This window comes from Gobio gobio (assembly GCF_949357685.1).
Source record: "Gobio gobio genome assembly, chromosome: 9".
Lineage (NCBI taxonomy): Eukaryota > Metazoa > Chordata > Actinopteri > Cypriniformes > Gobionidae > Gobio > Gobio gobio.
Window position 1 is genome coordinate 33,857,132 of NC_137115.1, and position 15,832 is coordinate 33,872,963.

Sequence of the window (15,832 nt, forward strand, 5' to 3'; positions counted from 1 at the left end):
AAAGGGTTAGTTCACCAAAATGTTTTTAATTCTGTCATTAATTACTCACCCACCCTCGTGTCGTTCCAAACCTGCAAGACCTTTGTTCATCTTCGGAACATCTTCAAGCTCTCGGTTTTCATTTTCATTTTTGGGTGAATTAACCCTTTAAATGTTCCTTTGTTCCTAGTCCTGTTTCCTGTTCTGTGACATAAAAAATATTTTTTTAAACTAGTATTTAACATGTATCGGAAGCCAAATTGGTAATTGTCAGTATTAGCATATTTTTTAAAGATGCTAAATTAAAGATGTGTGTCATTTTGGCTATATAGGTTGATTTTACTGAAAGCTTTCGTGCTTCTTTTTGTTGTTGTTGCACTTTTCTAAATGTTTTAAATTTAATTTAAAGGGGCTATATGCAACTTTTTCCCCAAAATAAACGTAACAATAGCCTTTTTATTTTACCATTTATGACTCAAACATCTCCTGATGAGCATACTGACACCTTGTCCGCTCACAGTGGGTGCACCTATAAGCCTGTATCCTATTTTTCCTATTTTCTGTCGGGTCGGATTTTTCCCGCGCTGTCTGCGGATGTGACGTCACCACCGCTGCGAGAGCGAGCAGAAAATAAGAGCAGTTCTGTTTTTTGGCCACAGGTGTCAGTCGCGAGTTTAAATTTCAGAAAAACGCATATAGCCCCTTTAAGTAAATATTGCTAAAATAAGTGTTCATTTAATCTTGTGTCCTAACATTGCATTTTTAATCAAATAATTTATTTTTCTTTTTTCCACCAATTAGAAGAATATAATAACCAGTCTTAAGGCCTTAAGGCTCTAACTAAAAAATATTAATAATCGTTCTTAATTCTATGAAAATAGGGAAGTCCACATCACAACTAGTATATACCATTGGAATCACTTTCAGAAACATTTTTGACAGCCAAATAACATTGACAGCCAATCAGAATCCATTCTGCTTTAAAGAGCTCAATCATTTAAAGCTCAGACCGTTGGTATGGATGCTAATAGTTATCATTATTGCTATCTTTCTTGGTGTGAACAGGATTTTATTCCTCTTTAGTTTTTTATTGAATTATTCTTTTGAATTAAAACTAAATCGTATATGCGCAAGAAAAAACATGAACTGTTACATGATTTATGTATAACGAGTGGTTGCCTACATTATTACAGGAAGGCGGTACAGTAATCAAATTATGTTTTCAAGACGTTTTCTGTGCGCAAAAATCTGAATAGTCCATTGAATTGAGTTCTCTCTCTAATGTCTTCTTGAACTTTAACTAACAAATTCTCACAAAATTGTCAAAATGCCCGTTTAGGCAAGTATCCTTTAGAAATATAGTCAGTTATATCTTAATTGAACTTAAACAGTTGAAAAGAAAACGTGTTTGTATGTTGGATATGATCAGATAACTGCTGTATTTTTCCTCAATGTTAATCTAACAACAAAAGACTGAGAAAATCATTCACTGTTCTTGACTGGTTGAGCCCTGCTGGAGCAGCTCTAAATATTCACTGTGCTATTAAATTAAAGATAAAAGATAATGGAGCAAAAATATAAACAGTGAAAGTAACAGTAGCTCCAATACATTTTAACAGGCATAATTAGGCATAAAAATAACTGAAGGAAAATCTATTTGCTAAACCAACGCATTTGATTCATAGTCTTTTGGTCCCTCTGCCAAATATTAGTAATAAATAAAAAAGGGAATGAAAATAAAGGTATCGTACTAAAAATAAAAGTGTTGGTATCGGACTTGTTCCGGAAGAAGTAGTATTGGAACATCCCTATATAGCGGACCCTTCATTTTTAGATGAGACCCCTCAAAAATGAAATTCTGGCTATGCCACCGTCTTAAACCAGGCGCTAATTTGTGCTGCCTTTGGTAGATTGTGTTGGTCATTATGCAAATGATCCGGCTGTGTTCTTTAATTTGCGTGTCGTCAGTAGATCACATGCAGAACTTTCCACTCCCATCTGCGCTTTTATGGGATTGCACGCTCACGCTAATTTGCCCCGTTTAGTAAATCAGGCCCTTAGTGTGAACATTGTTGATGTTCGGTTAAAAAAAGGGGGCAAAATGGCATATATCTATAGTATGGGCCATCACATTGGTTATTAACATAACATAAAAATAATTATTGCTTATCAGTATCAGGCAACATTTTAATTTCTGTATTGTTTTCTCCGAGTAGATAGTGTATTCATGTGTGTGATATGGTGAGCATATGGAGTAACATGCTGTTGTTCTTGTAGCTTGCCTCAGAGTCTTTGTCATGGACGGACCGGCTGCCAGGATATTGCATAAACATATCCTCTATCCTCCTTATGGTGGGTACCTTTCCTAATAAGAGCCTTTCCTAAGTGTCTCATTAAGTCTTTTTATATTGTCAGAATTCTTATTTATCTGTTTTCTCAGGTTGGGGTCACATTCTCTGCCGTGTCTGGAGTGATTCTCTACCGCATCATTGTGTTTGCTGTTATGTCAATGAACCCTGATCACGAGGCCAAGGCTAATGTGCGTGTTACCGTGACAACCACTGCTGTCATCATCAACTTGCTGGTGGTTCTGGTGCTGGATGAGATCTACGGTGCTATAGCGGCCTGGATTACAGAGCTTGGTGTGTGTGTGTGTGTGTGTGTGTTTACACAACAAAAATATGAAACGTTGCATTTGAACATTATGCATTAACAATGATGATTATTATGAATATATGATGTTAATGATGCACTTGCAGAGATTCCAAAGACTGAAGCGACATTTGAGGAGCATGTGATCTTGAAAGCTTTTTTGCTGAAGAGCATGAATTCATTTGCGCCTGTCTTCTATGTGGCCTTCTTTAAGGGCAGGTAAAATGGCATCCCATTAGCATCCCACCCAAACTAATGTGACGTTCTGTCTCTGTTGTGAGCTATGATAATTGGATTATTATAATGTACTTTGTTACCGTTTGTCATGTCCAGTGTGTTGCAGTGTAGTGTGTGCTTACTGTAGTATTGTGTTTATTGTATATTGTAGTGTTGTGTGTTTATACTGTATTCTGTAGTCTTGTGTGTCTGTCCTGTGTACTGCATTGTTGAGAATGTTGTTTATATTGTATATATCACTTTTAACATTTTTAACCTGAAATCAATGAAAAATATTTAGAATTTGGACTATATATTTCCTGCTCTTTAGTATAATTATTGTATATGAGTCTCAAGCTGTGCATATAAATTAAAGCTTTTTTTATCTGAATTATTTTTGTATAATAATATTAATATTATATATTTAATATATATTAATATTAATATAATATTAACATATTTTATTAATAAATTTCCAGCTGTGAATTACAGTTCTATAACAACTTATTTTGTGGTGTCTGTGTGTTACATGTAGTGTTTTATGTCTATATAGTGTTGTAGTGTACAGTGTAGTTTGTCACTGTGTAGTGTGTGTGTGGCATCAGTGTCTTAACATCAAAATGCTGAATTTCTGGGTTAGCATAGTTTAATCCAGAGAACATTTTAAAATATCTCCCATAACTCTGGTGTGCTAATTTAGGTTTGCCGGTCGTCCTGGTGACTATGTTTATGTCTTTAAGGATTTCCGCATGGAAGAGGTAATTATTAAAACAACAATATATTTGACTTCAGTGTTTTAGCATAACTAACTATTTGCATGCACGTGTGTTTTTGGTCTAGTGTTCTCCAGGTGGCTGTCTAATTGAAGTGTGCATTCAGCTGGGAATCATTATGCTGGGGAAGCAGCTTATTCAGAATAATGTGTTTGAAATCGCCATTCCGTAAGTGTTTTACACACATACTGTACACACACGCAAAGTCTTCCCTGTGGTCCCTCTGCTAATTTTCTTTGATTCCGCAATGTCCTGTTAAAGGAAGCCCCTAAGTCTCTTGTTAAATTACTTTTGAATTCTCAACACTGTTTAACATTACCAAAGCAGTGCACAGTGAGTAATGGGCAAAGTGTTGGTTTAAAATGACACAGCTGAGGTGACATTCTACTTGACATTACAGGAAGCTGAAGAAGATGTATCGCACGTACAAGGAGGAGAAAGATGGATCTGCAGATGAGGAGGACAAAGACTCCAAACGAGAGCCGCAGCGCTGGGATTTGGACTATGATCTGGAGCCATATGAGGGTTTAAGCCCAGAGTACATGGAGATGGGTGAGTACCACATGCTCGAACTGAACAATATGCTCAAATGCCAGCAACGTTTGGTGCATCGCTTTCATTATTCCACTTGAATTAAATGCTGTGCATCCTAGAGATGTTTAACAGCATGTCATGTGCTTGGTACATAACTTGAAAGCCTTATTTAGCTTTTTAATGACAGTGTTGTGGCTCAAAGTCAACCAAAATAAACAAATTAATACACATTCCTGGTCTTAATGTGACTGATTCATCACTATACTTAATTCCTAATAGTTCTTCAAAATGTAATTATTATTCAAGTAAAATGAATGCCATTTAATTGGCTTAAGTTTTTGTTTTGAGGTATAATAACTTTAAGTATAATGGTTAGTCACATCATCATGATGTACCTCTACTCTGGGCGCTACTGTCCAATCAGAATCGGCATTATGTTTTGCACTCTGAATTGTCACACAGCTGTTAGTAGTCTGGACAACTAAGGGTGTGTTCACACTTGTAGTTCGGTTCACAAGAGAATTTTTTTTTTAGAGCCCTAGTCCGCTTAGCTTTCACATTTTACTGTTGTTTTAACACTGAACCTATAGGCATAGGGATATGTTCACAACCTGATTTGGTCGGCTTTTATTATGTATATTTGCTGGTGTAACTTACCGAACATCCAAAACAATACTGTGTGCAGGGCTAAATGCCCTCTTGTATGTGCGTAGCCTACATATGATGATATTTTGACCAGCTGAAAACTCGTGAAGAGCTTATAAAATACAGTTAAAATAGCAGCAGGAATCCCTCCGTCTCACACACACACAAACGAAAGTATGCTGCAAGGAGACGTGGTTCTGATGCCTGTACCGAACTGTGATGGGCAACATTGCGATTTAGGATGAGCATTCTGTCCTTCTGTTTTAGACATTTGGTTTGTTTTTGGTTTGTTTACGTGTCTTGGGTCAGTGTTGCGTTCATATTTTATTCAGACCACACCAGAGTTCATTTCTGAGTTCCGAGTTCGAGTCTCGGTCCGCTTGTTTGGTACTCACCAGGGTTCGAATGGCAGCGTTCATACTTATTCAAATGAACCGCACTAACAAAGCAATCGCACCAGGGTTTGTTTTAATCGAACCTAACATGCCAAGTGTGAACACACACTAATGGCGCATTTCCACTGCATGGTACAGTTTGTTACGGCTCACTTTTGGCGCTTTTCCACTGCATGGTGCGGTTTGGTACGGCTCGGTACGGTTCGCTTAAATAGTACCACCTCGGTTGAGGTTCCAACCGTGCCGTACCGATACTAAAAAGTGACATTGAAACACTGCAGATCACTGATTGTTCAGAGAGAATCGTCACTACTGTCACTACCATTATATGCTTTTGTGACACTGATATAGCGATTGAGACTCTAAACACATTGCTAAATACAAGAGTAGTTTACCCTTGTGCGCCGTCGAGCAAATCAAATGATGTCGTCATCTGCGCTTTGTTGTACGAGTGCCTAAGGCTCTCTTGTTTTTAGCAGTATTTTTTTTGCTGCCATCAGCCTCCTTTGAAACAAACTTCTTCGTCTTATAGTTAAAAACATCCACATGCAGAGAAGTATAGGCGGTACAATTACAACGATCGTTCTATAATCCCACCCACTTTTAAAGTGGTGCTAACTGCAGTGGAAAACCAAAGTGTGCCGTGCCGAACCGAGTCGTACCACGCAGTGGAAAAGCGAAGCGAGCTAAGCCGAGCCGTACCGTACCGTACCGAGTTACCATGCAGTGGAAAAGTGCTATAAGAAGCAAGATTATTTAATAAAATTTGAATTGGTTTAAAAATAGACATGTTTAAACTAAAGACTTGTTCACATTACGACAAATGTTTGGTGAGACAATTTTAAGATCGCCACAAACATTTGCATGCTATCACACATTCAGCCCTACTAATAAGATCTGCAGTTTCGGTCACATGCCCAGAGCCGCTGCTGTAACAACAAGATGACTCACAAACAGAGTATTTTGCTAATGCCAGGTACACACAGCATAAATTTCAAAGTCATTGAATTGCTGTTTTTCTCACACCACACGACTGTCTGGGGAACCATTTAATTGCTGTAAACTGATAGCCCGCAAGAAGCTTGCAATTCAAGTTGTCTGTACACTGATTCGCAGGAAAAAAAGAAAAATATGAAGGAGAGTGGTTGCTTGAAAAAGCCATGCTTGCTGATGTTATGTTGTAGATCTATGACTCATCCCCCTGAACTTTCCCTTGCCCTGTATCTTGCTCTTTTATTAGCTGTAGGTCGTCGCCGATGTTATTCAGGCAAAACTTATTTTACACTGCAGGACTCTGAGCCATAGAAAGGTTCAGATATTTAGAATGCTAAATATCTCACAGGCATCAGTGACGCATTGGCGCTTCTCTCAAGTTGCGTCTTTGATCATACATACATGAATGAGCACTGATTTGCCTCTGATTTCGGGTATTTGTCTGCGGTTTCCACAAAACTGTCGCGCAATCCAGCTGTCGAAATCCGTTCCCCCACCTTCATAGTGAGAGATGTTGAAGTGGCTTAGAAGTTGTTGCTTCTGCCCTGTATAGGGATGGATCTGCACATTCATTCAGTCAGTCTGTTTTTTTTTTTTAAATGCATTGATCTGAATAGGCTATTTGCATACAAAAAACAGACCCATTTGTGTTTGTGTGAACAGGCCTTAAGCTTTGTGATACTCAAGGAATGATCATGGTGGATGGGAAACCATAGACTCAACTTGATTGAGGGGAAACAGTATCAAGTTGATAAGGTCCATGAGAGATGTAAATAAATGTAAATCAGATTAACCCTGTAGTTGGTTAACAGGTACAGTGGCACTAAGCTGATTCTGTGAGTCAATGACTACTGTAAGCATACGCAGTAAATACTGCCACTTGATTAGTCTCACAAAATCATGATTTCATGCTTCAGGTGTGTGATAACGTGTGAGTACTCAATTGAGTTCTTTTTGAGGCATATTGCACTTAATAACTCTTTTTAACTTCAAGCCCGTGCCTTGCTTTATTTTCTCATTCATGCATGTTTCTTTATTACCGTAATGTGCCAATAACTTTAAGCAGTGCCCTGCTTTCGCACGTTGATGCAACTCAGGAAATGCTGCTCTTATTAACTCTTTTCCCGCCATTGATGGAATTTTCCGTCATTTTTGATTAATTGAGAAATCAACTTTTCCTTGAGCCTTTGATATATAAAAGTTCATCGTAATATAAGAATATCCTGGTTTTGGAGCTGAAAACTTCCTTCAAAGAAAAGCTTTTATTGACAATATGTCAACCATTGACATAGAATGTAGAAATGCTACCTCAACAGAAAAATATGTACGCCTGCTTCTGTAGCCCCGCCCACCGACTCGTGGAGCTAAAAGGATCGCGCTACCGAGCAATAAACATGCCAGTTCCAGCTCACGTGTGTAAGACATTGCGCGTTTGTTCGCTTCATTTCACCGCAGAATCGTTTTTACACAAAACACAGGTCGAGACTGGATTTGCAGACATATTGAGATTAAAACACAATGCTGTGCCTTCTATATTGGATCCGACAGGAATGGTGCAACACACTTATGTGAGTAAAACATATTTTTATATGTGATAGTATTGCATTGTTACAGATCGTATTGATTATGTGTACGTGTCTAACTGAACACATGTCACAGGCTGGAGAATCCTTTATTTGTGGTGTTGTTGGTTCATTCGTGATAAGACTCAGACTTGTAACGTTATGGGCCAGGGCTCGCAAAGCCCAACGTCCCGGGCCTATGTGTTTTTCAGACGGGCAACCAAAATGTAAGCCCGGCTTGCCGACGGGCCATCTTAAATATTGAAATAACATTCCTTTCTTGGCGTGGGTGCGCGTGTTTGTACGGGTCGCGGTTATTCACAAATCGGGCCGGCCAAGTAATAAAAAAAAACATTCCAATCAATCGCGGGTGGATGAGAGATGAATCATTGTGTTTGTTTGATAAAGGCATTTTGTGAGCCCTGTGAGCGTTTCTCCAGACGCTTTCAAAACAATTCCCACATGTACTGAGGGGAGCTGAAGCTCATTAAATATGCAAATATTATCCAATCCTAGCCGTGGGCGTTTACTTCCAAGTCTTCAGTGCGGCACGCCCATCAAAACCAAGTGTTTCTTGAGAGAGGCTCAGAACCAGGGCAGAAAATAGCCTATTATTTATTCATTAGGATTTTTTTTATGTAAAAACCACACAAACGTCATAAGTTAAACAACAGTATAAAAAAATTAAAAAGCCAGTTCATGACCCCTTAAGCGACAACGCTTCCCCGCCATTCAAGGAATTTTCTGGCTTTCTGCATTTTCACTGTTATATGGTAGGTGGCGCTGTGACACATCTTCTGAAAGAGTACTGAATATCCGGATAAAAACACAGGAGAATAAGAAGCAGAAACAAGCAATAGCATATGCATACAGATGCATTTGTAAAATAACGCGATCATCAACATTAAACATCATATAAATCAAAATTGCCTAATGTTACCGAATGAAATGTCAACCCAGGACAAGATACAGGACTGTGAAGCTTTGGGGGTGTTGGACTATATCCATTACATTTATGTTTTGATCAAGGTTGTGAATCCAATCCAGACATAGTCTTTGACAAAATTGCGATTTTGCTCAAAATGTTGCTTTTTTTGTTGTTGTTCTTTTCTTCTCTTTTGATATATTGCATGTTCAGATATTGATACAACAAAATATTCTGGGGGGCCATGAAACTTTTGTGAAAACGATCTGAAATGCTGCCACTAGCTGGCAACTTTTTTCAAAAACGCTGGCGGGGAGTTAAAATGCTGTCTTAAAGTACTATTTTAAGGGTATCGCAATACCTTTGTAGCCAAAACTGTATGTAGCTTTGGTAAATAAAAAAAAAAGCATTTGAATCTTAATGCATATAGAAAGAAATGACTCCGGGCTGTAACAGAGAATCTGGTAGTGGTCAGTAACCTTTTATAACAGAGAGAGAGGAATATTACATGTATTATTTTATTAAGTACTAGGGGTGTAACGGTACACGTATTCGTATTGAACCGTTTCGGTACAGGGCTCTCGGTTCGGTGCGCGTGTGTACCGAACGGTTATGAATGCAATCTTTAACAGTTTACAGTTGGCTTGTTTAAAGCGCAGAACACACTTCAATCCTAGTTCCCACACGAACATATTGAGTATTCAGTCCATTTTATCACGAAATTCGAACAATAAATGCCGTTTTAACGCTCTTTAATGTGACGTGACTGATAGACGCGTATCAGTTCAACTTCAAGCGGCAGCGCGCGAGTGAACGCGATCAGGAAGAGATGATCGCGCTCCCTCGCGAGCTGCTGCTTGAGAAAGAATAAATATAAATGAATATCTTAAGGTATGTTGAGGATACATTACAACTTACTGAAACGTATCATATGTTGTGTAATCGCTCCATCAGTGTTTCAACCGCGGAAAGACAATAAAACAGCTTGTAAACAATGTCGTGTAGAAATATCGTTTACCTCAGAAGTCATTCAGTGTCCACAGCTGTTAGTTTACTAGAGAGATTAACTCTTTCACTGAATACATGCACTATATTAGCCTATATATTCATTATATTAGCCTATATATATTCATTATATACTACTTAGCCTGTTAGTGATGTCTTGTTTATTTAATATATGTTAACCTGTCATGAAAATTACAGCCACTAAATGATTATATTTCAACAACAAATTGGAGAAAAAATAATAATTAAATTTAGAAGTTAATGCAAAAACTGCCTTATGTGAAGCTTATGAGTGTTGATTATTATATCTAAAAATAAATAGCAAATGAATTTAGGCTAATAGTTTGGGCTCTGTTGTTAATCTTTAATAGCAATATGTAAGTAAGGGCTCCCTATATAGTTTACAGCATTATCTTTAAGAAACTTTTAGTTATAACTGAATTAATTTAAGGACAGACACAATTTGTTTTCTCCATTAAACCACTGTTGAATAAAAATGAATAAAAACCCATTTTGTAAAACTGCTGTACCGAATCCGTACCGAACCGTGACTTCAAAACCGAGGTACGTACCGAACCGTCAGTTTTGTGTACTGTTACACCCCTATTAAGTACTAATTTTGAAACCCCACACTTCTGCAAGGCAAAACATGTTAGTAATACTTCACTGCTGTATGGGAAGCCATAGTGGCACAATGATTAACAAGAAATATAAAAATGTCAAAATGTATGCCAACACCTGCTCTATTCTTAATATTATTAGTTTATTAGAAGAGATTTAGTGATGGTGTTTGAAGATGCCCATGATGACTTGATAGAATGACATGATGGAATCCGGTTTGATTAAGGACATGGATCATTGATGTATGTGCTTGTTTGTCTGCAGTTATTCAGTATGGATTTGTCACACTCTTTGTGGCCTCCTTCCCGCTGGCACCGGTCTTCGCTTTGCTTAATAACATCATTGAAATCCGACTAGATGCGGCAAAATTCGTCACTGAAATACGCCGACCTGATGCAGTCAGTGCTAAAGAGATTGGTATGAAATGTAGCAGTAAATATGTACAGACTTACTCATGGTTACACTTGACTGTTATTCATTCTACTTCACACTGTTGCAAATGTATCTTTCTTTTCACAGGCATATGGTACAACATCTTGAGTGGAATCAGCAAGTTTGCTGTCATTACAAATGTGAGTGTTAAGATGGAAATTGTGACTTATGGTGAAAATAAATTATATTTAGTAGCTGGTGGTGTTTAGTATGATTTATCTCATTGCATGCAGATATTTTAATTTTTTTTTCCTCTTTCTTTCTTTGTTCCCTCAAGGCATTTGTGATCTCCTTTACATCGGAGTTCATTCCTCGGATGGTGTATCAGTATTTGTACAGTGAGACAGGCACCATGCATGGTTTTACCAACCACACACTGGCTTATTTCAACACAAGCAACTTTAAACCTGGTACTGCCCCGCATGACACTGATTTTGACAGACAACTCCGTATTTGCAGGTATACACATGCATACACATACACATGTGAACTCTACTCACCTGCATTACCTGATAGCGTTCTCTCTCTTCAACAATTCCTCATCTTCATAGGTATAAAGACTATCGAGATCCACCATGGTCTCCCGAGTCTTACCAGCTTTCTAAGCAGTACTGGTCTGTGCTTGCTGCACGCCTGGCTTTTGTTATTTTTTTCCAGGTCAGTTATTTTTTACTGCTTTTCTTGTTGTTCAAGAAACATTGTGGGTTAAATACAACTTAAGCTCTCTCTACCATAACAAAAGTAGTCGTGCCTGTGCAACATTTTTTCAACGAATGTCATGGCCATGTCATCCCCGTGTCTTTTACATGATATCCATGCAATGATGGGAAGAGTCGTGATGTAAGTATCTCTAAAGCTTTTGCACGTGTTCATATGTCCATATAATCTTTGCATGATAAAGGTAAACAGATTTAGCTTTCTGTTCGAAATGAGGGGGCTCAAGCTGTCTAATTTCCCCCTTTTGAACTACTGATAGGAGATTAAAATAGAGCTGAAATATTAAAAATATAGGTGGTGAGGGGGGGGGGGGGTGGCGGGCTGTGATCTCAGTGACAAAAACTGCAGTGGCCTATTTACCTCGATTGACAGATGGACATGATTATTTTAGAATTCCATATGCACATGGAGCAAATACCAGGTAATAGTATTTATAAAAAATAATGCTTAAGCAGGACTCTGCACATTTATTTATAAAACCCAAAATGCCCCATAGGCAGTGTTAACATTTCCTATCAGTCATTGTTATTGTCTTATGATTAAAATGTCCAGTACATTTAAAACCATGACCAATGTCATATGCATTAATATTAGTTTTTATTTTATAATATTAATATTCTAGTTTTATTTGACTAAAATTTAATTTGCTACTTCCATTTCACCTCCTGTTGAAAAAGCATTTATTTTGGCTTGCGGCAGGGTGGCACATTGTTCATTGTTCTTGACTGAATAGCTTTTTGTAGCTTTAACAAGGATTAATCTATATTTAATTTATACAGTGAAAATTATGCAATGTTATTCTCTGTTTGATTATTCAATTTCGGTACCTGAATACTGTTAGACCTGGCTTAAACTTCAAGCACTTAAACGGTTAGTTCACCCAAAAATTTTAATTCTGTCATTACTCACCCTCAAGTCGTTCCAAAACCCGTAAGACTTTTGTTCATCTTTGGAACACAAATTAAATTATTTTTGATGAAATCTGAAAGATTTCTGTCCCTCCATAGAAAGCTACAACTGAAAATTTTACTCTTCAAAAAGTTCATAAATAGAGCATAAAACTAATCTATATGAATTGAGCTGTTTAGTCAAAATTTTCAGAAGATTTTCTGAACCAATGATGTTCATTCTGAAGTGTTACGCAGCACGTTTGAGCTTCTGCAAGAACCTATGAGGTTCATTCTCATGTGTTACACAGCACATTTGAGCTTCAGAAAGAGGTTTGTTGTTCTTGTGTTCGCTGATCAATGTTTTTATGTGAATAACAGCCTAGATCCAATGTGTTCATCATATAAAGTGATGAACACATTTTTTATGAACTTTTTGAAGCGTCAACGTTTCAGTTGCATAGCTGTCGATGGAAGGACAGAAAGCTCTCAGATTAAATCAAAAATAATTTAATTTGTGTTCAAAAGACGAACAGTAGTCTTACGGGTTTGGAACGACAAGAGGGTGAGTAATGACAGAATTTTCAATTTTCATTTTCATAGAATGAAGAATTTTCATGTTCACTTGTCTTCAATAATTTTCTTAATTCCTATTAGTTAGGCTTGTAGTTTTTAGTATGGTATATAGGTCCGTGTACTTTTTCGTTCATTCGATTTTCCTTATAGAAATGGTATTAAAAAACAAAAAACGGCTCCTTTTTTCGTTTTTTCCGTTTTTTAAACAAAACGAAAAACAAGAATTCAGCTTGATTTTTCTTTTTTCGTTCAGAGGTGGAAAATTAATAAACGGCTTGAATATTCGATTTCTAGACGTGGGCGGGAATTATACGCCCCTTTCTGCTGATTGGTCAGCCGAAGATCAAATTTTTCCATCATTAGTTCTTCCTCAGTAGCCTACCGCACAGCAGAATAATAGTCCTGCGCTGCTTAACGCGTTTATTGCAGCTACATTTCATCTTTTATTCAGAAAACAATCAGATTATCGAACGGCTCGACACAACCCGTCCCGGGGCAGAGCCTAGACAAGGCTTTCTCCTGTGTAGATATAAATTCACATACACTTCGCATCAGCTGGGTATGGCAGGATATAGGATGGCTGTCATAGCCTACCCTGGTTGCCCAGTAAAAAATAAATAAAAAATAATAATTTAATTAGTTGAAAATTAAATAAACACTAATAAAAATAAATAGATTAAGATTAATATCAATAATTGTAAAATAAATATTTTAAACGTTAGACTTGGGTATATTGGGCCTATTCACGCAAGAACTGTCATTCTGACTAACTGAAAACCGGAGAACAACAGTTCACACAGTTTCAATAGCCTAAATTGCGATGGGTTAATTAAACTGAATGAACTAATAAGCAGATAAACGCCAACAGTCAAGCACAGACCATTAGGCCTATTGAAATGTTCAGGAAATATGCAGCAGTTATAGCTACCTTTTTGATTTTGAGTTTATTTCATTAATAGTGAGAATTAATTGATGTTAAACAAAACGGTTCGTGTTATTTTCTCTAACAAGTAAACTTCCAAAGCACATCATGTGCGTTCTCTCCGCTCTGTCCTGTGTGTCCCGCAGCTTTCACGCAGATTGTGAGAATTGGTTTCTATAAGAAAAATCAAATGAACGAAAAAGTACACAGACCTATTTAAGTTGGAATTGAGAATTGTGAAATTTTGAATTTCCACTTGTGGACAACAAAGTGACTAACTGACTAAATAACATTTCACTGGTATCTACATGGTAGCTTTGTTTATTAGAATACAATGTTTCATGGGTCAAAACAAGCAAAACGAATAAGTATTACACATGATTAGGGCCAGGGGCGGAGCCAGACGTTGTAAACATTCGGGGCTTAGCCCAAACCTAGGGAGGTCCGGGGGCATACTCCCCCGGGGAGATTTTTTTCCCATTTACATCAGCTAAATGCACTATTTTTCAGGCTGTTTGAGATAATAGAATGAAACCCCCACGTGACAAATCATCTGACAAATCATCTGACAAATCATCCGCCCATCTCTACTAGCAACTAATTTCTCTTAAAGGTCCCATTCCGCATGATCCCATTGTTCAAACTTTAGTTAGTGTGTAATGTTGCTGTTAGAGCATAAATAATACCTGTAAAATTATAAAGCTCAAAGTTCAATGCCAAGCGAGATATTTTATTTAACAGAAGTTCCCTTTCAAAGCCTACAGCGAACGGCTGGCTTGGACTACATCCTGGTACTTCCTTCTTTAATTACGTCAGTAGAGCAGTAGAACAGACTAACCTCCGCCCACAAAGAAACGCGAAAAAGGGGGCGCGGTCTTGTTGCTGTCCCACGTGGAGAAGCGGACGTGTCGCGTGGAGAAAAGGAACTGTTGCGTTGAGTGTGTTTATCGCCATGTCGTCGAGACGCTGATATTTTCATCCAGGAGTCAAATCACCTTTGTTTGGCTTTCCCAGGGACGCTGTAGAGATTATTGAACGCATACATCTCTCCGTTAAGAGGCGTGACCTTTCCAACATGCGCTAAGCTGCTGTCGAATCACAACACAGGAACTGCTGGCACGTGCGCTAAGCTGCGGTCGAATTACAACACGGTAAGCGCTTGCACAATCAGAACTCGTTACGTGTTTCTGAAGGAGGGACTTCATAGAAAGAGGAAATCACCAGCCGTTTTTAGGACAGTGAAAACAGCGGTACACAGATAAGTACATTGTATGAAAAATACTGTGTTTTTTTACACGCGAAACATGAACACATGTTATATTGCACACTGTAAACACAATCAAAGCTTCAAAAAAACACGAAGAACGGGACCTTTAAGGCGAGACACTACAGGTGAATAGGGAATTTTTTTAATTATAAGATATCACTGTGAAACTTCTTCAGTTTATTACTGGCATAAACATAAGGAAAAAATGTATTACAAGTTTTGTGTAAATTAATGTTTTAATATGCAAATTAGGCCTTATATACTTAAATATACGCTCATTTGCATACTTTTACAAAAACAAAATCTGGAAATTGGAAAGGACCATGTTTAAAATTCTTGGTTCAATTTGTTGACATATTAGATGAGAGCGCTTTTACAGAGGGGATTCTGGATATCTTATTTTGTGCTTTAGTAAATTAGAGAATACTGACAATATCCTTAAAAAAAAATGTTGCCATGTTTTTTGGAGTTAAAGGACCTATAACTCAGGATAGGAATGATATATCAACAAATCCCTCTGTAAACGCCTTCAGAATATAGTTCAGTATAAGACTGCAAAAGTTGGTGCTTGTAGGTGCTACTGAAGTGGATATATCTGACTCTGAGTGTGAGAAAAAACTCATTTTGAGAAAACGCACAAACCTAAACCCCCAACCTACAAACAAAATATATATTCAGTTAATTAATATCAGTAGTGTATAATATTTAAAACACGTGGAAATTGATAAATG

General features: G+C 37.6%; 1 protein-coding gene across 1 annotated transcript in view; it reads left to right on the top strand.

The window, feature by feature from the left end:
* Positions 1-15,832, top strand: part of ano2a (anoctamin 2a) — a 45,924-nt gene that overhangs the window by 23,046 nt on the left and 7,046 nt on the right. The window contains exons 16-25 of the mRNA XM_079825454.1: positions 2,257-2,331; positions 2,420-2,621; positions 2,739-2,850; positions 3,548-3,605; positions 3,688-3,788; positions 4,021-4,172; positions 10,565-10,717; positions 10,820-10,872; positions 11,010-11,191; positions 11,284-11,389. Coding sequence (XP_079681580.1) covers positions 2,257-2,331; positions 2,420-2,621; positions 2,739-2,850; positions 3,548-3,605; positions 3,688-3,788; positions 4,021-4,172; positions 10,565-10,717; positions 10,820-10,872; positions 11,010-11,191; positions 11,284-11,389 — 1,194 coding nt within the window. The remainder of the gene's footprint in view (positions 1-2,256; positions 2,332-2,419; positions 2,622-2,738; positions 2,851-3,547; positions 3,606-3,687; positions 3,789-4,020; positions 4,173-10,564; positions 10,718-10,819; positions 10,873-11,009; positions 11,192-11,283; positions 11,390-15,832) is intronic.